The sequence below is a fragment of the Musca domestica genome, unplaced genomic scaffold (genome assembly GCF_030504385.1).
Source record: "Musca domestica strain aabys unplaced genomic scaffold, Musca_domestica.polishedcontigs.V.1.1 1, whole genome shotgun sequence".
Classification (NCBI taxonomy): domain Eukaryota; kingdom Metazoa; phylum Arthropoda; class Insecta; order Diptera; family Muscidae; genus Musca; species Musca domestica.
This window is the reverse complement of record NW_026712114.1, coordinates 17,983,368-18,010,575: the sequence shown is the minus strand read 5'-3', so window position 1 is coordinate 18,010,575 and position 27,208 is coordinate 17,983,368. Positions and strand designations below refer to the sequence as shown.

The 27,208-nt window shown below is 36.6% G+C and overlaps 3 protein-coding genes across 3 annotated transcripts; 1 reads left to right on the top strand and 2 right to left on the bottom strand.

The window, feature by feature from the left end:
- Positions 1-1,704: 1,704 nt before the first annotated feature.
- LOC101891430 (heat shock protein 70) lies at positions 1,705-3,848 on the bottom strand. Its single transcript, XM_059120065.1, has one exon. It carries the CDS (start codon positions 3,636-3,638, stop codon positions 1,731-1,733), a length of 1,908 nt encoding a protein of 635 aa, XP_058976048.1. The 5' UTR covers positions 3,639-3,848; the 3' UTR covers positions 1,705-1,730.
- A 4,047-nt stretch (positions 3,849-7,895) lies between these two features.
- On the top strand, positions 7,896-10,338 carry LOC131801395 (heat shock protein 70-like). The gene has a single exon (XM_059120052.1). The coding sequence runs from the start codon at positions 8,289-8,291 to the stop codon at positions 10,194-10,196; it is 1,908 nt and encodes a 635-aa protein (XP_058976035.1). The 5' UTR covers positions 7,896-8,288; the 3' UTR covers positions 10,197-10,338.
- Positions 10,339-23,352: 13,014 nt separating this feature from the next.
- Positions 23,353-25,556, bottom strand: LOC101898738 (major heat shock 70 kDa protein Ab-like). The gene has a single exon (XM_005189402.4). The coding sequence runs from the start codon at positions 25,410-25,412 to the stop codon at positions 23,499-23,501; it is 1,914 nt and encodes a 637-aa protein (XP_005189459.2). The 5' UTR covers positions 25,413-25,556; the 3' UTR covers positions 23,353-23,498.
- Between the last annotated feature and the right edge of the window lie 1,652 nt (positions 25,557-27,208).

Below are 27,208 nucleotides of genomic sequence, written 5' to 3'. Positions count from 1 at the left end.
TCATAAATTCCATATTCATCTCGGGATTCTAGTTGAGAGACATATATTTAAAGATAGCAAGTTGTAAAGAATCTCTGAGTTATTCAAAATTTTGAACCTTTGTGGGAGAGTCACCAATATTATTAATTTTGGCACCTGATATAGAACTGACGCAAATATTAGAAATTTCAAAATTTGAGCAAAATTAGATTACTGCTTCCCTTTCTGTGTAGAAACTATATATTTTTGAAAATTTTCGACCATTTATGGGGTAGGTACCAGAAGGAGCGGACCGATATTGTCCATCTTAACACCAGATCTTAGGCTAATAAAATTATTGGGATGTGCGAAAGTTGAAGACAATCGGACTCTTACATCACATTTATGAGAGTTGAAATTATTCAAAATTTTGACCATTTGTATGAGAGGTACTTGATGGAGTGGATTGATATTGTCCATTTTCGCACCTGATCTAGTACTAGACGCAAATATTAGGATTTGCAAAGTTGGAGCAAAATCGGATTATCCTTTCTCTTTCTGTGAAAAAAATATATTTTTTGCCAACTTCGACCTTTTGTGCGGAGGTACCAGAAGAAGTGAACCGATATTGCCAATTTCCGAACTCGATCTAAGTTCGAAAAAAAAAATATTACGGTGTACCAAGTTTGGATTAAATCGGATACTCCCTTCGAGAGTTATCGTGCGCACCAGCCAGCCAGACAGACAGACGGACAGACGTCGAAATTTGCAAAAAAAATATTTTTCATCCCAATATTTTTATTAACCCAAGGTCTGGTGTAAAGGTGGAATATATCGGTCCACTCCTTCTGGTACCTCCCCCACAAAAGGTCAAAATTTTGAATATTCATGAAGCTAAGAAAACACGAAATTATCTCCCGATTCCATTCTGACTAGGCACTTCTCAATATTTTCATAAACACAAGATCTGTTATAAATATGGTAGAGATCGGTTCATTCCTTCTTGTACCTCCCCACAAAACGTCAAAGTTTTAAATAACCAAAATCATCACAAGACCCGAAAATTACACATATCGCAATATTTTTAATAGCCCAAGATTTCACCTCCTTTCCAGGGTGGAGGGTATAAAATGCGAACCAGAGAAATTGAGGAAAACTGAACCATGTGCAAGAATAACTTCGAAACTCCTAAATATGGCATTTAACCAGGGCGGCTCAAGAACAACAGTCCACTCAGCAGTGAATTTCTCATAGCTTTTTTACATCATCAACAAATTAGAGTTACAATTTTTGTGATTACATTTTGAAAATATTACCTCATAAAATTGTCTTTCCACCAAATATTCAGCCAAATCGCAATCAGCAACATTCCGACACAGGTGGTAACAAATTTAGATTAATCGAATCTAACTGAAACATTTTATTAAAACCAAGAGAATATGACCAAAAATATGCAAAATTTTTTTTCTAGACATGAGAGAAACTCAATACCCAAATATACCCGACAAATCCTTCGTCCAAATGCCCTTATAAAATTAAAATTAAACGACGAAATCATTTAAATTTTGTAAAAAAAATATGAACATTATTTTTATTTTTGATTCCAAATACTGTCTTGCATGTATTACTTTAACATATATCAACTACTTATTCTACTTAAATTAACTTAACATTGAAGAATCTACTTAACATCTAAAATGGCAATCAGTAACGTTTTGGCAATGTTTTTGTGAATTTGTTTAACTACTTATTTAACAATCAGTCATTAGAATTTAGTCCACCTCCTCAACGGTGGGACCACTTCTGCCTTGGCCACCAAAGCCTCCAGCCTGTTGTCCACACGATGGCCCGGCTCCATGCAGTTTAGTCATGATGGGAGTGCAGATCTTTGTCAGATCCTTCATTTTGTCGTCGTATTCCTCTTTTTCAGCCAAGGTGTTGGCATCCAGCCATTTAATGGTATCTTCGCAGGCTCTCAATGCCTCGCTTTTTTCTTGTTCCGACACCTTGTCACTGCCGGCCTGATCCAGTGCCTGTTTCACACCAAACACATAACTTTCCAGATTGTTGCGGGCGGCAATTTTGTTGCGTTGCTTTTCATCTTCAGCGGCATACCTCTCGGCCTCATTAACCATTCTGTCGATTTCCGCCTGCGATAGACGTCCTTTGTCATTTTTGATGGTGATATTCTTGGCATTGCCTGAACTCATTTCCTTTGCGGAGACATTTAGAATGCCGTTAGCATCCAAATCGAATGTCACTTCAATCTGGGGCACACCTCTTGGAGCTGGAGGAATGCCGGACAGGTCAAAGGTGCCCAGCCGGTTGTTATCCTTGGTCATTACACGTTCGCCCTCGAACACCTGAATGGTGACGCCTGTCTGATTATCGGAATAGGTGGAGAATGTTTGAGTCTGTTTGCAAGGAATGCGTGTGTTGCGCTCGATGATCTTGGCCATTACACCACCAGCAGTTTCAATACCCAGCGATAGAGGTGCCACATCGACCAGTAAAACATCTTGGATTTCACTACTCTTATCTCCACTGAGAATGGCCGCTTGAATTGCTGCACCATAGGCCACAGCTTCATCGGGATTAATGGACAAATTCAAACTCTTGCCACAGAAGAACTGTTGCAGCAAATTTTGAACCTTGGGAATACGAGTTGAACCACCCACCAAGACTATATCATGGATATCGTTCTTGTCCATTTTAGCATCGTTGAGAGCTTTCTCCACGGGTTGCAATGTCTGGCGGAAGAGATCGGCACACAATTCCTCAAATCGGGCACGACTTACTTTCGTATAGAAATCAATGCCCTCAAACAAGGCATCAATTTCGATGGTGGCCTCAGTGCTCGAAGACAATGTACGTTTAGCCCTCTCGGCGGCTGTTCTCAGGCGACGCAAAGCCCGAGGATTAGAACGCAGATCCTTCTTGTATTTCCTCTTGAATTCATCGGCCAAATGATTAACCAGACGATTGTCGAAGTCTTCACCACCCAAGTGCGTATCTCCTGCCGTCGAACGTACTTCGAAAAGTGAACCCTCGTCAATGGTGAGAATGGAGACATCGAAGGTGCCACCACCCAAATCGAAGATCAATACATTGCGTTCTCCTTTCAGGTTCTTGTCGAGGCCATACGCCAAGGCGGCTGCTGTGGGTTCATTGATTATCCGCAAAACATTCAGACCGGCAATGCGACCAGCATCCTTGGTTGCCTGACGCTGCGAATCATTGAAGTAGGCTGGCACTGTGATCACTGCATCGTTGACTGATTTACCCAAATACGCTTCGGCTGTTTCCTTCATCTTTGTCAGCACCATGGAGCTGATCTCTTCGGGAGCAAAACGTTTCTGTTCACCTTTGAATTCCACACAGATCTTGGGTTTGCCACTGTCACTGACCACTTTGAAGGGCCAGTGTTTAATGTCTTCCATAATTTTCGGGTCATCATATTTGCGTCCAATCAAACGTTTGGCATCGAAGACTGTGTTCTTGGGATTCATGGCCACCTGGTTCTTGGCTGCATCACCAATTAGCCGTTCGGTGTCGGTGAAGGCAACATAACTGGGTGTTGTTCGATTGCCCTGGTCGTTGGCAATGATTTCCACTTTGCCATGTTGGAAAACACCAACGCAGGAGTAGGTTGTGCCCAAATCAATACCAATAGCTACCATTGTGTTTTTCTTTCTGTTTGCTGTCTCTCACGAAGTTAGTATAAATTTTGGAATAACTCTCAAATTGATTTTTCAGAATATCTTTCTCGGCTTCTTTAAACTTTACTTTTTCTTCACTTTAATTTTTTTAAATTTAACGTTGAACAATTTACTTCTTGATAGCAGTTTCTTCTTCGCTTGCTGTTTACTCTTTGCTGGTTTGTACTGAATTAATGCCGAAGAGAAATTTGCGGCTGCTATTTATATGGCGGAGGCATACTGTAGAATTTGCCAGATACTCTTACGAGAAAATTGTAGAAATTTCCGGATAAGTTGAGAAGAGAATTAAGAAAACGAAAGAGTATCGGTTGTTCTCTTCTCGCGTTTGATTTGTTCTGTGTGGGGTGGTTGGTGGCATGCACGCAATGTGAATGAGAGATTTATTCGCTGTGTTTTTGTTTACGAAATGTATGTGCGCCTGAATGTGGGCTGTTTGTTATTATCAGCCTCTCTTAGAGAAGAGAGAGCCGTTGTCGCAATTGCAGCGGTGCTCAAGACGAAATATCTCTTTTCAGTCAAATTTCTCTTTGCTTATTTAAATCAAGAACAAAACAGTGTTAAATCATTATTTATACAAATATTTTTTATCTATTTGCTTTATAAATTATTTTGAGAAACATTCGTGTTTAAAAACAATTAAATAGAACCGTAAAATATAAAGAAAAATAGAATTTTAATTTTCTCTGGAATTATCTCTTTTTTCTCTTCGTGTTCTAGAACACGGTTTTGAGCACAATTGAATTGTTATTTTGTGGAGTGTCTGGTTGCCCGTACTACTATGGTATTACCAAAGGTGTAAGGGGCCAGAGGAAAATTGTATCTCGAAAATTCGTTCCATTTCGTGTTGTTGTATATTTGTGTGGTGCATTGTTTATAGCCGATATTTGTATTTTGTTGTGACGGCTGAAGTGCACACACATGCCTACACAAAGATACACATTTCTAAAAATCTTTTTTTACCGCATCGTTTTGAATATTTGTTTGTCATGTTTGCTGGATTCCCCATCTTTTCGTCCAAAATTAGTTGGAATGTAATATTTTATCGGGGATGTGGGAACTGTATCTATACATTTAACGATTCCAAGCAAAATTGACAAATATTGTTTTTATAACACCAATCTCCTACCAGGGATGGTTCTGCTCCAGATCGTGCAAGAATTTACTAGGTTTGCATTTTTTTCGATATTATAAAGGGAAAATCTGTTATAGTAGTAAATACTTTTACATTCCAGTTCTGGAAAAGACCAAAACTAACACTAACACCTTTTTTGGTAAACTTTACCTAGAATTTAGGACTTCTAAAATCGGGAGGTGCCGTTATGTGGGGGAAATAATTACCTCAAGATGAATCAACGTAACTTTTAGTCAACATCAATCGCCATACACTTAAAACAAACTATGCTTGCCAAAATTTCATAGCTCTTTATACAATAATGTGAACTCCGGCTTAATTTCAACAGGTCAAGAGGTCAAACTTAAATTTGGGATACTGTGCACACTTTATGAAATAGGTATTTTGTTTAATATCAGGACCGTGATAGATCTATAAAGTCTTATATTAAAATTTGGAATGGGGAAATCCGATGACTAGTACGAACTGTTCTAAATAGAATGAAGCCATTCATATAACTTGCCTCATGTGGTGGGAGTCATGAAAGGTTTAAGGAAGAACAACATATATCGCAATGTTTAATTGAATGGAAACAGTTGCATTCATCTTCACATGCCTGTACAAATATATATGCATGTTTGGAGGTATTTGTCTATAAATAACAACACGTTTTAGCGGCAATTTTTTAATTAGCATCATTAATTTAATTGGCTGTTCCTAACAAAAATAACATTGTGATTCAGTAGCTGGTCGGCACGATGAGCTCTGATACTACACCTACGAACATGCATGTTTACATATTTGAAAAAAAAAAAAAACTATTTTTTGCTCTCATATTTCTATTAATATCAAAAATTAATGGACAACAACTTTTTCATGTAGTCTGCCGGTGATTTTTTTTTTCTCTTTGGTGAATATAACTTCTGACCTACCTCAACAATTGACGTTACCATAGACAGCATTGCTATGGCACGAAATTCATTGTTGTTTGCTGGTATCAGCCCACATAATTTTTTCTTTTTTGTATGGCATATCTCTATATATATTTTTATATCCTCCATCACAGGTTGTTGGATCATACATTTTATAATTTCGTTAACGACAGATCAGCAACCCATGCCCAAAGGCAAAGTACCCAGAAATCTTAATATTATCTTGTGTCGCATATCACATCACGACGGGATTCCAAGTTTTCAAGGTTTTTTTCGCTTCTTCAACAGCAAAGTTATCAAAAAAAATTTGGCTTTTCGAATAGATTTTTATTCTACCCGAATGAAAATACACATTTTTCCATTTATGTGGGATATGTGCACCTGAATGGATATTTGCTCTCTTTCTGAATCTGTAAAAATGTAAACATGTTACAAGTCCAATATGTAACAGCCTCCCTTCCTACAAAATTGTCCATAAATTTTCAATATTTGGAGGTTTCAACCAAAATTTTTCATCGAATGAGCCGGTATCACTGATACCGTATCACTAGGTGGAACATCAATGGAATAATTATTTACATATATGCAGGTATATATACACCATGGTCCACTATTGAATATTGGCATCCACAAAGGAAGGTACTTTCCTACCTGAAATATTTTAAAGGCTTTAGCAGCACATTGTTAACGTAAATCGGTTTGGTGGTAATTTCCCGTTTTTTTATTTAATTCAAGTTGAATAATTTCTCATAGTTGGCCCATGGGACCCTTGGTGGAGTTTATAAAAGTTTCTTTTCCCAAATGCACTTTTCCATGTTATGATGTCTCGGCCTTTGATTTAATTTTCAAGAGTTGGGAGTTGAGTACAAGGGAAGATAAAAACTCCTACCCACCAAATAACTTAATTTCGCTTACACTGTCTTTACACGGTGACATTTTTTAACCATGCCATTTTTTTTTTGTTGGTAAAACGTGTAGAGAGACAAGGATGGAAGAAAAAATGGCACGATAAGCCACCGCACAGGGTTACATGCAATTTTCTTTGCATTTCTCTTTTTGCTTCTTCCGAATTTTTTATGATTTTGACATTTCATATCGTTTCTATATTGTAATTTTTAATTGTTTCTTTTATTGTGATGTTATGTTTTTAGTGATTGAATTGTATAGTGAATTATATGAAAATTAATTGGAAGTATTAAAAAGTAGAAAAAGAAAGTTAAAATAAATGTTAATAATTCAATATTTAACACCTCAATAACTTTTTCCATCATTTCTTCTTTAGATTCACACATTTAATTTTAAATCACTTCTTTATAAATATCTGTTACAAACAATTAGCTCTATACGAAATACTGAATAAAATAAAATGTCAGAAAAAATGCCAAGCACTATTATCGTAAAATGCCACCGTGTAAAGGCGCGAAGATTTACGCAGAAATTTTAAAAGAGAATTGATAAAAATGCCAGCTAAAAATTGCACCGTGTAAAGGCAGTGTTATAGGTCTGCAATCACATGCTATGTTCTAGTACTTGTCATAGCCGTACAACCCTTCCCTGATATACTTCCATAGCCATAACCTAAATTAAACTACTCTGATATAAATACCTCTAACCGTATTCCAATAGTCAGCTTTTAAATGAAGCGGCTGAATTATCTAATTTTTCCATCAAATTTCGTCAACAACAAGAAATAAATGCGTCATAAAATTCACATCCATCCAAGCAATTTGCTAAAGAAATTTCCCGACAGAAAGCAAACATGTCAGCAATTCATTGTTGTCTGTTGTGTTCATTCAAGAAAACAACTTTTTCGCTGTGTTGTGTTGTGCCGACTATCTGTTGCACACAAACACACACACTAGGCACAAAAATAAACAAATCATTGATGCGCATGCCGTAAGAGAGCAATACGAAATCGTTTCTCTTTTCACAATACCCGCTCATATGGGAATATATGAAATTCTCTTCAAAACAAACCAAACTCTCTTCTCAACTTATCTGGAAATTTCTACAATTTTCTCGTAAGAGTATCTGGCAAATTCTGCAGCATGCCTCCGCCATATAAATAGCAGCCGCAAATTTCTCTTCGGCATTAATTCAGTACAAACAAGCAAAGAGTAAACAACAAGCGAAGAAGAAACCGGTAACAATTGTGCTCAAAACCGTGTTCTAGAACACGAAGAGAAAAAAGAGATAATTCCAGAGAAAATTAAAATTCTATTTTTCTTTATATTTTACGGTTCTATTTAATTGTTTTTAAACACGAATGTTTCTCAAAATAATTTATAAAGCAAATAGATAAAAAATATTTGTATAAATAATGATTTAACACTGTTTTGTTCTTGATTTAAATAAGCAAAGAGAAATTTGACTGAAAAGAGATATTTCGTCTTGAGCACCGCTGCCGGTAACAAGAAGTAAATTATTCAACGTTAAATTTGAAAAATCAAAGTGAAGAAAAAGTAAACGTTAAAAAAAGTCGTGAAAGATATTTTAAAAAGTCAATTGAAAGATTTTCCGAAATCTATACTAACTTCGTGAAAGACAGCAAACAGAAAGAAAAACACAATGGTAGCTATTGGTATTGATTTGGGCACAACCTACTCCTGCGTTGGTGTCTTCCAACATGGCAAAGTGGAAATCATTGCCAACGACCAGGGCAATCGCACAACACCCAGTTATGTTGCCTTCACCGACACCGAACGGCTAATCGGTGATGCGGCCAAGAACCAGGTTGCCATGAATCCCAAGAACACAGTCTTCGATGCCAAACGTTTGATTGGTCGCAAATATGATGACCCGAAAATTATGGAGGATATCAAACACTGGCCCTTCAAAGTGGTCAGTGACAGTGGCAAACCCAAGATCTGTGTGGAATTCAAAGGTGAACAGAAACGTTTTGCTCCCGAAGAGATCAGCTCCATGGTGCTGACAAAGATGAAGGAAACAGCCGAAGCGTATTTGGGTAAATCAGTCAACGATGCAGTGATCACAGTGCCAGCCTACTTCAATGATTCGCAGCGTCAGGCAACCAAGGATGCTGGTCGCATTGCCGGTCTGAATGTTTTGCGGATAATCAATGAACCCACAGCAGCCGCCTTGGCGTATGGCCTCGACAAGAACCTGAAAGGAGAACGCAATGTATTGATCTTCGATTTGGGTGGTGGCACTTTTGATGTTTCCATTCTGACCATTGACGAGGGTTCACTTTTCGAAGTACGTTCGACGGCAGGAGATACGCACTTGGGTGGTGAAGACTTCGACAATCGTCTGGTTAATCATTTAGCCGATGAATTCAAGAGGAAATACAAGAAGGATCTGCGTTCTAATCCTCGGGCTTTGCGTCGCCTGAGAACAGCCGCTGAGAGGGCTAAACGTACATTGTCCTCGAGCACTGAGGCCACCATCGAAATTGATGCCTTGTTTGAGGGCATTGATTTCTATACGAAAGTAAGTCGTGCCCGATTTGAGGAATTGTGTGCCGATCTCTTCCGCCAGACATTGCAACCCGTGGAGAAAGCTCTCAACGATGCTAAAATGGACAAGAACGATATCCATGATATAGTCTTGGTGGGTGGTTCAACTCGCATTCCCAAGGTTCAAAATTTGCTGCAACAGTTCTTCTGTGGCAAGAGTTTGAATTTGTCCATTAATCCCGATGAAGCTGTGGCCTATGGTGCAGCAATTCAAGCGGCAATCCTCAGTGGAGATAAGAGTAGTGAAATCCAAGATGTTTTACTGGTTGATGTGGCACCTCTATCGCTGGGTATTGAAACTGCTGGTGGTGTAATGGCCAAGATCATCGAGCGCAACACACGCATTCCTTGCAAACAGACTCAAACATTCTCCACCTACTCCGATAATCAGACAGGCGTCACCATCCAGGTGTTCGAGGGTGAACGTGTAATGACCAAGGATAACAACCGGCTGGGCACCTTTGACCTGTCCGGCATTCCTCCAGCTCCAAGAGGTGTGCCCCAGATTGAAGTGACATTCGATTTGGATGCTAACGGCATTCTAAATGTGTCCGCCAAGGAAATGAGTTCAGGCAATGCCAAGAATATCACCATCAAAAATGACAAAGGACGTCTATCGCAGGCGGAAATCGACAGAATGGTTAATGAGGCCGAGAAGTATGCCGCTGAAGATGAAAAGCAACGCAACAAAATTGCTGCCCGTAACAATCTGGAAAGTTATGTGTTTGGTGTGAAACAGGCACTGGATCAGGCCGGCAGTGACAAGGTGTCGGAGCAAGAAAAGAGTGAAGCATTGAGAGCCTGCGAAGATACCATTAAATGGCTGGATGCCAACACCTTGGCTGAGAAAGAGGAATACGACGACAAAATGAAGGATCTGACAAAGATCTGCACTCCCATCATGACTAAACTGCATGGAGCCGGGCCATCGTGTGGACAACAGGCTGGAGGTTTTGGTGGCCAAGGCAGAAGTGGTCCCACCGTTGAGGAGGTGGACTAAAAAATTCAAAATATGATTAAATCTTAATGACTGAATATTCAATAATTAGATAAACAAATTCACAAAAACATTGCCAAAACGTTACTCATTGCCATTTTAGATTTTAAGTAGATTATTCTATGTTAAGTTAATTTAAGTAGAATAAGTAGTTGAGTAGTTGAGGCGTATTGGTTCGCTTTTGGTGTAGAATTTGTCAGATAGGTAGAAATTTATAAAAATGTGATTCAAATCAATTTGTGGTTGCAGACGATTATACAGTGATATTGCTATCTTAAATCTAGTATTTCAGCTTTAATCGATCGTTCTACATTTGTTAGGTCCCGTAGGTGTTGGAATGCTGCTGATTAAGCTTATATAACTTACTAGATAAAAGATGCAAAACGATTTAATTTTTCTAAATTTTAATAAAAGGACCAGTAAAATCGTCAAAGTGAATCAAAATGGTTGCCATTACATACCAGCATATATAAAAGCCCCTGATATCCACGTGAAAAATCCATTTATCCGTGGTTAAATTATGTTAAGGAATAATTTTTGAAAAATGCGCGTTTAGGTATCAGATATAGTGGACCGAAGAATTTCATTACATAAAGAAAATCGAACACTTATTTCCAGTTTTATATGAATAATTAATTAGCAAAATTTAAACCTTTTTTGGGGCATGTACCAGAAGGAGTTGACCGACATTTTCCATATTTACATTAGATCTATATTTGAGAGAAATATTATAAGGGTTATAATTATTCAAAAATTTGGCTCCCCTTGTGGGGGATTTACCAGAAGGAGTGGACCGATAAATTCCATGTTTACATCATATCTGTGTGTGGGAGAAATATTTAGATATACCAAGTACAGGGAGAGATAAAAAATCTGCAAAAAAGTCAAACGGCATAATTTTTACATTTTTTGTTTAAATTTTATTGAATGAAAGCAAAAAATGTTGGAAATAGCATCAAATTTTTGGCACGAATTATGGCCTTCAAACGGACAATGAAACCGTCACACGCAGCCCGTATATTGTTCTGCGATATTTTAGCCCATTCCCGGCGAAGCGCTTGCTTGAGGTGATCGACACTTTGGTATTTTTTAATGCCAACCTTGCTTTCCAAAATACTCCAGACACAATAGTCCAACGGATTGGTATCCGGAGATTTTGGTGGTCATTGTGCGCTGGAAATGAAGCGAGGAACCTCATTTTAAAACCACTCTTGGGTGGCGTGTGCTGAGTCCTGTTGGAATGTCCAAGGTCTGCGGCCAAAATGTTTGCACGCCCCAGGCTTTAATACACCCTCCAGAATATTTTCGCGATAATATCCCGCATTTATTCCGATGCCACGGTCGATAAATACGATCGGAGAGCGACCATCGGCTGTTATGGTGGCCCACACCATCACCATGGCCGGCGCTTGAGTTCTGATGGCCAACCGAAGCTGCACATTTTCAGCTGAACTGGAATGTTTTCTCAACGGAAAAAACCAAATTCGGCAGTTCACCACTTTCGGCCAAGCGAAGCAACTCTTTAGCTCTTTTGAGTCTATTTCCTTTGTGTTGCGGTGTTAGTTCTTGCACTTTTTGGAGCTCATTTTTCAATATTTGCCGAATGGAATATTGCGATATGTTCAGCTCACGAGCCATTTTTCGGCCACTGCGACGCGGGTTTCGATCAAGTCGCTTCTTTACTTTTCGAATTATTTCTGTTGATGTTGGTGTTTTCTTTCGTCCAATTCCTTGACGTCGGGCTACGCTACCAGTATCATGGTAACGAGTGATAGTTCGAGACACAAAAGATTTATTCGCATTTAAATGCTGGAGTGCTCTAACGATAGCCACTTGTGGTTTTCCAGCCAAATATAAAGAAATCACACTATCACGCTTGAATTCCATCACGAATAACTTTTTTTCTGGAAAGTTCTCACCAAAATGATTTTGTACGCTTGTAAACAATATAATGAGCTGTCACTGGAATAATTTAAACAGCTATCGTACGAGTTACTTAGAAATGACAGCAGTCTGAAGTTGGTTGCAGTTTCTTCATATCACCCTATATATGTAATGTATATTTTTTCTGCCTTGGTTGTATGATCTCTCGATTTCGTTGATAGATTTTAAACAATTTCTACATATCTGAATACACAACTTCATCTGATACCGGCATCACGATGATATCATCATAAAGCTAACAAATAAGAAATGTAATAATTCATCTTCGCATCGCAAGCGGATTTCTTGGCATGTGTAAATGTTGGCCGGTAATACATCACATCAATGGGAAAATATGGGACAAATAAATATTTGCAATGAATCTGCAAAATTCTTTCGTAGATTACTCAAATGTCTTAACTGTTAAGTAAATGTGTATTTCGGCATTGGGACCTTTATTAGAGTATGTATGTGAAATGAATGAATATTATGAAAATGCTGTGCTTTTTATTCCCTACGCCATACATTAGGTGTGTGCGATGATCTAATAGTAGGTATGTACCATAGGGTACAATGAAGACAAGGTAGGACATAGCAATTACCTTTTATTTTTTTATACCCTCCACCATACTACGGAGGGTATATTAACTTTGTCATTCCGTTTGTAACTCCTCGAAATACTCATGTCAGACCCAACAAAGTATATATATTTTTGATCAGCTTAAAATTCTTAGTCGATTTAGCCATGTCCGTCTGTCTGTCTGTTGTAATCACGCTATCTTTCGAACGAATTGAGATAGAAGGCTAAAATTTTGCACACAGGTTTTCCATTAGACAGGCTAAGTTCGTATATGGGCCATGTGGGTCCACGTTTTCATATAGCCTCCATATAACGGTACCTCCCGATATGCGGTATTTTTATGATTTTAGCGACATTATTCACCGGAATTGTTTCAAATTTGGTATTTGAGATTCTTAATGGATACTACAGCCTATGACAGAAAATTGTATGAGCAGCTCTACGTCTTCGTATAGGCCTCATATATCAGTATCTCCCTATATTCGGTATTTTGACGAGTTTAGGTACAATACCCACTGAAATTGTTTGAGATGTCGTATTTGACGTTCGTAATGGATGCTATAGCCTGTAACAGAAAATTGTCTATGCTGGTCCAGGTCTTCGCACAGTTCCGTTATAACGGTACCTCCCTATATACGATATTTTGATGATTTTAGATCCATTATTCACCGTTTATTTCAAGTTTCGAATTTGAATATGGTAATGACTTATGACAAACAATGCCTATGTAGGTTCAAGTCGTATAGAGCCCAATATAACGGCTATATTCGGTATTTTTAAAATTTTAACAGAATTTTTCAAGGATTTTATTTTTTGAAATTTTCCAAATTCGTTCCAAATGGTGGAGGGCATTCAAAGTTCGGCCCGGCCGAACTTACTGCTTTTTAACTTGTTAATTTTAAAACATTGCAAATTCAATTGATATTAAAGTTCATATTACAGTTTTTTTTTTGGTAGAACATCTGTTTTCGTTTTGGGATGAAAAAGAATTCCGATTGTGTTAGGAACTCGATGTTGTGAGAAATCCACGGCATTCCATGGCAAACAAGTTAAAAAGTGTCTGTCGGTTTTGCCGACAGATGTATGCCCTCAGCCAATTTTCAATTATTTAAATATATTTTGACTTCTGTTATGATTATGCAAATGTTTAACCCCTTATGGAGTAGGTTCCGAAGGAATGGGCCAATATTGGCCATTTCGTATCGGGCCTAAATAAATATGATATAAATATTGTGACGTACCAGGTTTGGACTATATTGGTAACTTCCTTCACTTTACATGACATATAATTTTAGAAAATGTTAACATGTGCGTGAGGTACCAGATATAGTCGACCGATGTATTTCATTTTCATACTACATCTAATACAGATAAAATTATTGGTATGGGCAAAATGACAAGAAAATCGGACATTTATATCCAATTTTATACGAAATCATAAACTCCATATGGATCTCTGGTTACTGGTTTTGATAAATATTTAGATATAGCAAGTTGTAAAGAATCGCTGACTTGTTACGCAAGTTATGACAGATAAAAGTATTGAAAATTGTTCCCCTTTATGTGTGAGGTACCAGAAGGGGCTCACAGATATATATCATCTTCACAACAGATCTTGTGTTAGTAAAAATATTTATATGAGTGAAATTTAAAGAGAGTTGGATGCTTTTTTCGCTTTCTTTGAGCTATGTGAGGAAGGTAGAAAAAGAAATGGACCGATTTCTGCCATCATTATAACAGATCTTGTGTCGATGGAAAAATTGAGATGTAACAAATCTTGAATGAATGTTAATTTCGCGTTTTATGAGATTCATGGATATTCAAAATTTGACTCTTTGTGGGGAGGTGCCATAAGGAGTGGACCAATATATCCCATATTCACAGCAGATCTCGTGTTGGTAGAAATAATGGGATGTGTGAAATATGAAGAGAACCGGATGTTTATTTCGGAGTTTATAATTGTTTAGTTATTCAAGACTTTGACCCTTTTGGGGGAAGTATCAGAAGCAATGGTCTTTCTTATCTTTATAACAGATCTTCTGTTGATAGAAATATTGAGATGTGCCAAGTCTGAATGGAATCGGATGTTATTTTCGCGTTTTATAAGCTTCATGGATATTCAAAATTTTTTACCTTTGAGAGAGAGGTACCAGAAGGAGTGGACCGATACATCCCATATTCCCACCAGACCTTGGGTATATAAAAATATCGTGATGTGTGTAATTCGAAGACAATCGGACTCTTACATTACATTTTATAAATTTATTTAAAATTTTGACACTATCAGAATCTCTGCTTTTCCATGTACAGGGTGTAAACAAACAAAGTGATAGTGTTTACTTGCCAAAGAGGTCAACTGAAAATGTCCACCTTCCTTTGGCCACCAGAATTCAAGCTCCGGCCATGGGGATGAGGATTATCGCGAAAATATTCTGGAGGGTGTATTAAAGCCTTGGGCAAGCAAACACTTTGGCCGTAGACCTTGGACATTCCAACAGCACGCACCACCCAAGAATGGTTACAAAATGAGGTTCCTCGCTTCATATCAGCGCACAATGGCCGGATACCAATCCGTTGGACTATTGTGTCTGGAGTATTTTGGAAAGCAAGGTTGGCACTAAAAAATAAATGAAAATGAAACTGTCACACGCTACCCGAATGTTGCTCTGCTGTATTTTGACCCATTACCGGCGAAGCGCTTGCTTCACCTCAAGCACAGTTTCATTTACCGTTTGAAGGCCATAATTCGTGCCAAAGGCGACCAATTCGAACTTATTCTAAAATTTGATGCTATTTCCGACATTTTTTGCCTTTATTCAATGAAATTTAAAAAAAATGTAATAACTATGGCGTTTAACTTTGTTGCAGTTTTTATCTCACCCTGTAAATGTTCAATATTCATGTAAATTTTCCCATACCAATATTGTTATTTGTATTAGATAAAGGATGAAAGTGGAATCCTTCGATCGACTATATGTGGTACTTCATGTAGATTTTAATATTTTCTAAAAATGATCACATATTTAATACAAGTAAGCAAAGGCTACAGTCGAGCGGGGCCGACCGTTGAATACCCTACAACACTATAATAAACGATACAGTTTATATAGGCGAGAAACTCGAAAGAATTCCACAAGATATTGTGACAAATAATAAAATAAACCCATCAGGTTCCGTTCTCTAATTTTCGAATAATAGTCCATTTCAACCCCTAAATATATGACGATCATCTCCAAAAAGAGTATGCTTCTATTCTGACCCTCATCTTATACCCATGCAAAATTTTGTAAGGATCAGGCCATAAATGCGATCTGTATATGATATCCTGATATCCTAACTACTTAGTTTTGTTAGCTTTAGAAATATTACCAAATGTTTAATTCAAAATGAAAATATGCCAAAAATATGACAAAATTGAAAAAATATGAGAAAATGTTACAAAAATCAGTATTTTCATCTTTAGAGAGACATTTTTATGCGATTTTTTAGACGTTTTTTCTTTCCTGCCAAGAGGCCATTCTGAATTAATGAGAACTGTCGAAATCAGTTCAGCCGTTCTCGACATATATGAGATCTTTCAAACATATCTTCTTTGATAGACATATATATCGCACATATTTTGCTATATATTCGATTTGTTGGATCTTAACATCAATGTAAAGATCAGAAGTAGCCTTGTCATAGCTTTGTGATTTCGCCGGGATTTAAAATATTCGCGGTTTAATGAAAAATTTTGAATTTTTTCAACAAAAAATATATGATCTATTTTACCCGCTAAATATTATCCGATGACCACCTAAATTGGTAGGCTTCTTCCCCGGCCTAAACTCTAGCTACATGCGAAATTCCGCGTCGATTGGTCTATAATAGCGACCTGTATAGCTACTGCAAAATCCGACATTTTTTCAGTATTTGGTCCATTTCAACCCCTAAACATTTGGCAATCATCTCCAAAAGAAATAGGCTTCTATTCTGACTCTAGCCAAAGACATAGAAGTATATAGATGGGACAAGACAGAGTAAAATATGGCAACCCTGTGAAAAATACCTCTGTTGTTATGATATCGTAACAACATAGTTATAAATGTTAAGCAATTTCAACCGCTAAGGCCATATGCAATTATTTGGGAAGGTATATGGAATAGAATTTTGAAACCAATATTTTGGATTATCCAAACTTTTATTGGTCATTCTTTCCTATAATTGTGTTTTTTATATTAACATGCCTCTGTCATGAGCTGTTATTCAAGGTAGTATAGCCACAAACCATTTGCTCAAAATGCATTTTGTCTAGTCTTTACAATTTTAGGTCTTTGCTCTAGCCCCACCTTCGTGCAAAATTTCGTTAGGATCGGACCATAATTGCGACCTGTAGAGTGATTACAAATTAACATGGACAGACGGACGGACGGACATACATAGCTAGATCGACTCAGCTCGGCGAGCTAGGAAGATCCATATATACTTTCCTATATGGGAAACCAATATTTCGAGGTGTTACATAAATTCTGGCCCAATCAAACTTATAATACCCCCAACACATAGTGTTGTAGGGTATAATGAAGTGAAGGAAGTAACCAATATGGTCCAAACCAGGTACGTCGCAACATTTATATATTTACTAGCTGAACCCGGTGCGCTTCGCTACCCCTTTTGATTTTATATGCATTCAAAATTTTATTTACGAATATATGTTGGATAAAGAAAAACAAATTTAAAAATTAAAAAAAATATTGCACTAATTTAATGCGTTAATAAACAAAATCATTACAAAAGCAGTAACATGACATGCATACACGAAGGGTTTGTCCTTTGGATTTATTTATTTCATAGCAAATACCAAGCGTGCAGGAAACTGCAATTTTTTTAAGTAGAGTGGCATTTCTATTGCAAGTAGTGAATTCGAGATAGCAACATACTTCGCCGTAATAAGCGTATTTCAAATAAATTGTTGTGTTGTTTTTTAGTGTTAGCCTACGGCGTTGTGGGTCAATGGTTCTTATTAAAATCATATCCCAATCTGATCCGATTTAAATATAATTTAAAAAAAATTACTTTTACACCAAACTCCGCCACACCTTTCATATTTAATTGAAATTGGTGCGTCAAATATGTGAAATCGGCCGAGAATATATATATGGGAGCTATATCCAAATCTTAACTAATTTCCAATTAATTTATCACATTTATTATTATAACCAAATTCCGCCACACATTCTGAATTTCATTGGAGTCGGTCATATATATCGTGTTTGGTGCATAATATGTATGAAATCGGCCGAAATATATATGTTAGCTATATCCAAACCTCAGCTGATTTCAATATAATTGTGCAATTTTTGCTGGTGCCAGATTTTGTCTCTCTCGCTTTGGGTGCATCAAATATGTGAAATCGGCTGAGTATATATATGGAGCTATAATCACATCTGAGCGTATTTGAATATAATTTGTCAAATGTGCATCAAATATGTGAAATCGGCGGATAATATATATGGGAGCTATATCCAAATCTGAACCGATTTTAATATAATTTGACTAATTTATTTTCTAATCAAAATCCCGTTACATATTCCAAATTTCTTTGGAATCGAACATACATGTCGTGTATGGTGCATAAAATACATGAAATCGGTCGAAAATATATATGAGAGCTATATCCAAATCTGAACCGATTTTAATATATTTTGACAAATGTATATTTGTTTTAATTTCCGCTACACATTTCAAATTTCATTGAAATTAGAGATACATAGCGTGTTTGGTGCATCAAATACATGAAATCGGTCGAAAATATATATGGGAGCTATATCCAAATCTGAACCGATTTCAATATAATTTTAAAAATTCATTTTTGCTCCCGATTCCGTTACTTATTTTAAATTTCATTAAATTTGGACATACATATCTTGTTTGGTCCACCAAATACATGAAATCGGCCGAAAATGTATATGGGAGCTATATCAAAATCTGAACCGATTTCAATATAATTTGGGAAATACATTTTTTTAGATAAAATCTATCACACGTTTCAAATTTCATTGAAATTGGGGATACATAGCGTGTTTGGTGCATCAAATGCTTGAAATCGGCCGAAAATATATATGGGAGCTATATCCAAATCTGAACCGATTTCAATATAATTTTAAAAATTCATTTTTGCTCCCGATTCCGTTACTTATTTTAAATTTCATTAAATTTGGACATACATATCTTGTTTGGTCCACCAAATACATGAAATCGGCCGAAAATGTATATGGGAGCTATATCCAAATCTGAACCGATTTCAATATAATTTGGGAAATACATTTTTTTAGATAAAATCTATCACACGTTTCAAATTTCATTGAAATTGGGGATACATAGCGTGTTTGGTGCATCAAATGCTTGAAATCGGCCGAAAATATATATGGGAGCTATATCCAAATCTGAACCGATTTCAATATAATTTGACAAATTTATTTTCGGATCAAATCCCGTCACATATTCCAAATTTCATTGGAATCGAACATTCATATTGTGTTTGAGGCATCAAATGAACGAAATCGGTCGAAATTATATATGGGAGCTATATCCAAATCTGAACCGATTACAATATAATTTAGCAAACTTATTTTTGTTCCAAATTCCGTTACACATTCCAAATTTGGAGACTGTATCTTTAACCGATCAATAGATATATGTGCATATAAAATCTAAATTTTTGGGAGGTACCTCCGATTCTGATGCTATATCTCCAGTTCCAAGTGGAAATTCAAAAATGTATATAGCCTATGTTACTTTCAGGCGATGTTGCAGTATATATGGAAATTTTCAGAAAAATCTATTCAGCAGTTTTCGAGTCCATAAATTACAAACAAACAAACAAACAAACAAACAAACGTACAAACATTTTCCTCTTTTATAGATATAGATTTAGGTCCGATACGAAATGAACAATATTGGTCCTTTCCTTCGGAACCTACTCCATAGAGGGTAAAACATTTGAATAATTATAACAGAAGTCAACATCTATGTAAATAATCAAACATTGGCTGAGGGTATACGTCCGACTGATTCTTTTTATTTACTACTAGCTGAACCCGGTGCGCTTCGCTACCCCTTTTGATTTTATATGCATTCAAAATTTTATTTACGAATATATGTTGGATAAAGAAAAACAAATTTAAAAATTAAAAAAAATATTGCACTAATTTAATGCGTTAATAAACAAAATCATTACAAAAGCAGTAACATGACATGCATACACGAAGGGTTTGTCCTTTGGATTTATTTATTTCATAGCAAATACCAAGCGTGCAGGAAACTGCAATTTTTTTAAGTAGAGTGGCATTTCTATTGCAAGTAGTGAATTCGAGATAGCAACATACTTCGCCGTAATAAGCGTATTTCAAATAAATTGTTGTGTTGTTTTTTAGTGTTAGCCTAAGGCGTTGTGGGTCAATGGTTCTTATTAAAATCATATCCCAATCTGATCCGATTTAAATATAATTTAAAAAAAATTACTTTTACACCAAACTCCGCCACACCTTTCATATATAATTGAAATTGGTGCGTCAAATATATACGGCCGAGAATATATATATGGGAGCTATATCCAAATCTTAACTAATTTCCAATTAATTTATCACATTTATTATTATAACAAAATTCCGCCACACATTCTGAATTTCATTGGAATCGGTCATATATATCGTGTTTGGTGCATAATATGTATGAAATCGGCCGAAATATATATGTTAGCTATATCAACTGATTTCAATATAATTGTGCAATTTTTGCTGGTGCCAGATTTTGTCTCTCTCGCTTTGGGTGCATCAAATATGTGAAATCGGCTGAGTATATATATGGAGCTATAATCACATCTGAGCGTATTTGAATATAATTTGTCAAATGTGCATCAAATATGTGAAATCGGCGGATAATATATATGGGAGCTATATCCAAATCTGAACCGATTTTAATATAATTTGACTAATTTATTTTCTAATCAAAATCCCGTTACATATTCCAAAATTCTTGGAAATCGAACATACATATCGTGTATGGTGCATAAAATACATGAAATCGGTCGAAAATATATATGAGAGCTATATCCAAATCTGAACCGATTTTAATATAATTTGACAAATGTATATTTGTTTTAATTTCCGCTACACATTTCAAATTTCATTGAAATTAGAGATACATAGCGTGTTTGGTGCATCAAATACATGAAATCGGTCGAAAATATATATGGGAGCTATATCCAAATCTGAACCGATTTCAATATAATTTGAAAAATTCATTTTTGCTCCCGATTCCGTTACTTATTTTAAATTTCATTAAATTTGGACATACATATCTTGTTTGGTCCACCAAATACATGAAATCGGCCGAAAATGTATATGGGAGCTATATCCAAATCTGAACCGATTTCAATATAATTTGGGAAATAAATTTTTTTAGATAAAATCTATCACACGTTTCAAATTTCATTGAAATTGGGGATACATAGCGTGTTTGGTGCATCAAATGCTTGAAATCGGCCGAAAATATATATGGGAGCTATATCCAAATCTGAACCGATTTCAATATAATTTGACAAATTTATTTTCGGATCAAATCCCGTCACATATTCCAAATTTCATTGGAATCGAACATTCATATTGTGTTTGAGGCATCAAATGAACGAAATCGGTCAAAAATATATATGGGAGCTATATCCAAATCTGAACCGATTACAATATAATTTAGCAAACTTATTTTTGTTCCAAATTCGGTTACACATTCCAAATTTGGAGACTGTATCTTTAACCGACTGTATCTTTAACCGATCAATAGATATGTGCATATAAAATCTAAATTTTTCGGAGGTACCTCCGATTCTGATGCTATATCTCCAGTTCCAAGTGGAAATTCAAAAATGTATATAGCCTATGTTACTTTCAGGCGATGTTGCAGTATATATGGAAATTTTCAGAAAAATCTATTCAGCAGTTTTCGAGTCCATAAATTACAAACAAACAAACAAACAAACAAACAAACGTACAAACATTTTCCTCTTTTATAGATATAGAAGATGGATGACATTAAAATACACCCTATCTGAAGAAGACCTTTCGAAGATATTAAAACTGTTCAACATTTATTTTTATTTCTTGGTGAAAAAAACTCTACCTACTATTCTAATGTGGTGTAGAGTAGCACACAATCTCTATTTTATAAATTTCCTTGGTTGATTAATTATTCCAATATTGAGTTTTTATTTATAGCAATCAAATACACGTGGCGTAGTTCCTTCTTCCCCCTATTTCAAATCTGGATCATTCCTTCAAGAAGTCATACGCTATGACATCATCGTTGACAAGGTTATGAATAAACAAGTAAAAAAGCTGTAAGTTCGGCCGGGCCGAACGTTTAATACCCTCCACCATTTGGTACAAATTTGGCAATTTCCAAAAAAATAAAATAAATAAATAAATAAAATAAAAAAAATCCTTTAAAAATTCTGATAAAATCTTAAAAATACCGAATGTCTATACGACGACGTATACCTGCATAGGCAACTTTTGTCATAAGTTATTACAACATTTAAATGCGAAACTTGAAGAAAAATTTGTTTATAATGTAGCTAAAATCATCAAAATACCGAATATAGGGGGTACCGTTATATGGGGGCTATACGAAGACGTGGACCTGCACAGACAATTTTCTGGCATGGGCTGAAGTATCCATTACGAACTTCAAATTTAAAACAATACCGGTAAATAATGTCGCTAAAATCATCAAAATACCGAATATCGGGGGGTACGGTATATGGGGCCTATACGAAGACGTGGACCTACATGGTCCATTTTCTGTTTTCTGCTGCAGTATCTATTACGAACTTCAAATACCAAATTTGGAACGGTTCCGTTAAATAATGTCGCTAAAATCATCAAAATACCGAATATCGGGGGCTACCGTTATATGGGGGCTATACGAAGACGTGGACCTGCACAGATAATTTTCTGTCTTAGGCTGTAGTATCCATTACGAACTTCAAATGCCAAATTTGAAACAATTCCGGTGAATAATGTCGCTAAAATCATCAAAATACCGAATATCGAGAGGTGCCGTTATATGGGGGCTATATGAAAACTTGGACCTACATGACCCATTTACGAACTTAACCTGCCTACTGGCAAAATATACATGTGTGCAAAATTTTAGCCTTCTATCTCAATTTGTTCGAAAGATAGCGTGATTACAACAGACAGACAGACGGACAGACAGACACACAGACGGACATGGCTAAATCGTCTTAGATTTTTACGCTGATCAAGAATATATATACTTTGTTGGGTCTGACGTGAGTATTTCGAGGAGTTACAAACGGAATGACAAAATTAATATACCCTCCATAGTATGGTGGAGGGTATAAAATACTTACTTTAACACGGAGTTATAAATCACGATGACCTTGACCAAGGAGAACTCACACCCCTTTATTCAGGATCAACTATTAGAAGTCCTCCCTCCACCCGGTTACTCTATAAAAAAAACAATATTTTCTTTATGGAACCAAAAATAATTTCCATTTTATTAAATATTTCTTACGCTGATGCAATTGTGGTTAAATAGAACATCTAAACTGTATTTTGTTATCAATTCCATACTTTCTAAAGCTAAAAAAAAACTTAATATAAGTACATGTGCATGTTTGGATCGTTTACAATACTCTATGAGATACTTCGTAAACTGTTAAAGCAATTGAACTTCAGGAATGTTTGCTAAAGCTATGCTTAAGAATAAAGCTTTGGTTATCATCCTCCCTTGGCAATTTAATCAACTTCCTCTACGGTGGGTCCTGAATGACCTCCACCATAACCGTTGGCATGACTGGAACCGCCGCTGCCACCACCGTTTGCCTGCTGATGCATACGCGTCATAACAGGTGAACAAATCTTACTCAGCTCTTCCATTTTATATTCAAATTCCTCCTTTTCAGCCATGGTATTGTTATCCAGCCATTTTATGGTGTCATTACACTTTTCCATCAGACGATCCTTGTCGGATTGGGGAATCTTGTCGCCAGCATCTTCCAGTGTTTGTTTGACACTGAAAACATACGATTCCAATTTGTAACGGGCCTCAACACGTTGGCGATGTTTCTCATCTTCGGCAGCATATTTCTCGGCCTCATTAACCATGCGATCTATTTCGGCTTGTGACAGGCGTCCCTTGTCGTTCTTGATGACAATATTCTTCGCATTTCCAGTGCTCATCTCCTTGGCGGTGACGTTTAATATGCCATTAGCATCCAAGTCAAAGGTAACATCTACCTTGGGCACACCACGTGGAGCCGGTGGAATGCTGGTCAAATTGAAGGTACCCAAAAGATTGTTGTCCTTGGTCATGGCACGTTCACCCTCAAAGACCTGAATGGTTACAGCCGGTTGATTGTCGGCATATGTGGTAAAGGTTTTGGTCTGCTTGCAGGGAATCCTGGTGTTGCGTTCAATTAACTTGGTCATAACACCACCAGCCGTCTCAATGCCCAACGAGAGAGGAGCCACATCCACGAGTAAGACATCTTGTATGGCACTGCTCTTGTCACCACTCAATATGGCCGCTTGGATGGCAGCACCATAGGCCACAGCCTCATCGGGGTTGATGGACAAATTCAATGTCTTGCCACAGAAGAATTGTTGCAACAAATTCTGGACCTTTGGTATGCGTGTTGAACCACCCACCAGAACAATATCATGGATTTGATTCTTGTCCATTTTTGCATCGTTGAGAGCCTTTTCCACCGGCTGCAGGGTGTTGCGGAACAAGTCGGCACACAATTCCTCAAAGCGGGCCCGACTCACCTTTGTATAGAAATCAATGCCCTCAAACAGGGCATCCACTTCAATGGTGGCCTCAGTGCTGGACGATAGAGTGCGTTTGGCCCTCTCCGCTGCTGAACGTAGACGCCTCAAGGCCCTTGGATTTGTTCTCATGTCCTTTTTGTATTTCCTTTTGAATTCATCAGCCAAATAGTTGACCAAACGATTGTCAAAATCTTCACCACCCAAATGGGTATCACCAGCTGTGGCTCGTACCTCAAACAAGGAGCCCTCATCAATGGTTAGAATCGATACATCAAAGGTGCCACCACCCAAATCGAATATCAATACATTGCGTTCTCCTTTCAGGTTCTTGTCGAGGCCATATGCCAAGGCGGCTGCGGTGGGTTCATTGATTATACGCAAAACATTAAGCCCCGCAATGGCTCCAGCATCTTTGGTGGCCTGCCTCTGGGAATCATTGAAATAGGCCGGCACTGTGATGACAGCATCCCTTACTGTATTACCCAAAAATGCCTCAGCCGTTTCCTTCATCTTTGTCAAAACCATAGAGCTTATTTCCTCGGGAGCAAACCGCTTCTGTTCGCCCTTGAACTCCACACTGATTTTGGGTTTGCCACAATCATTGACCACCTTGAAGGGCCAGTGTTTCATGTCATCTTGTATTTTGGGATCTTCAAATTTGCGACCAATCAAACGCTTTGCATCGAACACGGTGTTGCTGGGATTCATGGCCACCTGATTTTTGGCTGCATCTCCAATCAAACGTTCCGAATCGTTGAAGGCCACATAACTGGGTGTTGTGCGATTGCCCTGGTCATTGGCAATAATTTCTACTTTGCCGTGCTGGAAGACACCAACACAGGAATAGGTTGTGCCCAAGTCAATACCAATTGCCACCATTTTGTTTCTAAATTTGTTGTCTGTGTGTTTCAGTTAATTGTTTTTTCACAACTTTTTTTTTAATTCAAATAAATGCTTTTTGAAAATGCGTTACTTTCTTCTTCTTTTTTCCCGCTTGTTTTTACTTCAATTTTTAGTTGCAAACTGACTGCAGAGCTCTCTGAGTCGCGTATTTATAGCACTTGGCTCCCAAAGCCAACTGTGACCAACACAGCCACAGAAAGTTCTTGGGGACGGTGGCAAAATCTCGAACAGAGAAGAATAATCAGGAGCGTTGTGGGGTTGAATGCGTTTTTGCGCAATTATTTGACTCTCTTTCAAATTTTGTGATAAGAGAAAAGAGAGCAACACAAATAATTTCTTTATTCTCTTATTATGAGAAAAAAAAAAAACAAAATATGGAAGGAAAGAGAGTTCAAAGAATAAACAATTCTCTTAAGAAGGCATTTACCCAGCAGTCCGCTCGCCATTACAATTTAATACCCATCCGAATGTATGCTATTTTGTCAATAGGAAAAAATGTAATAACAGTGGTTTATAGCATACAACTAGCATCCGATTTGGATGAGTCGCATTGCTATTACATTGTGGAACAAAATCCATATTAGAATTAAAGAACAAAACAAAATATAATAAAATGTGTCCATCGAACTTGCATCTGAATCGGATGCCTTTGTATTGTTTTGTAAGTTTTTTTGTGTGTTGTTGCAGCCGGTGTTGTACCGTTATTCATTTTTGATGCTTCTTTCTTTTTAAAAGCAAAATTTTATTCTGTGAAGTGTTTTTGAAAGTGTAAGTTGTGAACATTAAAAAAAAGTTAATAAAATAAAATAAATTAATAAAATAAGAATATAGTAAGTGTTGTGTGTTAAATAAGTTAAATAAAATGTCAGGATTCAGTAGGAGAAATTTAAGACGATTAAAGAAAGTGAAGGCAGACAATTTAAAAAGAAATGTACAATTGAGGACGGACTGTTTGGAAAACAATGATATTGTACTAAATGAGCAGATTCCATGCATTCCAAAATTGTAGAAGATTTTGGAAAATATGTAAGAATATTCAAAAATCTCCGTTAGAATCCATTAATAATTTAATTTCTTTCAGGTAAGTATCATAAAACTTACAATTTCACCAGATGGCCTTATTAAAATAAGGCCAGATGGTACCCGAACTAAAAAGGGGTTTAAGGAATTGAAACTTTTAAATATGGCCATTTTCGGTAAGTTAACTTTTTTCTTACATATTTATGAAAAAGTAATATTATAATACCTTAAAATGTAATCCATTAGTCTATTCTATAGTATAACTGTTTAATATTAAAAAATTGTTCTATATTTTCTATCCTTATTTCAGAAGCTGTCCGATGTGAAGGATTCTATGAATAAGATTACGCCAAAAAATTAGAAATTGTTTCAAATTCCATAAGGCCAGACACTTCCGAACAATGCCCTACAATAAAAAAAAAAACTGGAAAATGTTATTTTTTCTTTTTCTTTAGTTTAAACTTTGTTTCTTCCCACGTCTTTTGAATAACATTTATGAATTTCTTTTTTATGCATTATTTCTAATTACAATAAGAATATTTTATTGTTGAAACACTGTTCTATAATACGAATATTTTAATAAAAAAAAAACAGCTAAAATTTAAGTTCCACAATTTAAAATGTGGATGGAATCGGACCCATCCAACCTTCGCTTACAATGTTGATAGATTTCGGACCCATCCAACATTCGCTTACATTGTCGGTCGATATCGGACCCATCTAATATTCGCTTACATTGTCCATAGATTTCG

Bases quoted from the DNA above. Each gene is read 5' to 3' on its own strand.
- LOC101891430 (XM_059120065.1), bottom strand. From the start codon at position 3,638: ATGGTAGCTATTGGTATTGATTTGGGCACAACCTACTCCTGCGTTGGT.
- LOC131801395 (XM_059120052.1), top strand. From the start codon at position 8,289: ATGGTAGCTATTGGTATTGATTTGGGCACAACCTACTCCTGCGTTGGT.
- LOC101898738 (XM_005189402.4), bottom strand. From the start codon at position 25,412: ATGGTGGCAATTGGTATTGACTTGGGCACAACCTATTCCTGTGTTGGT.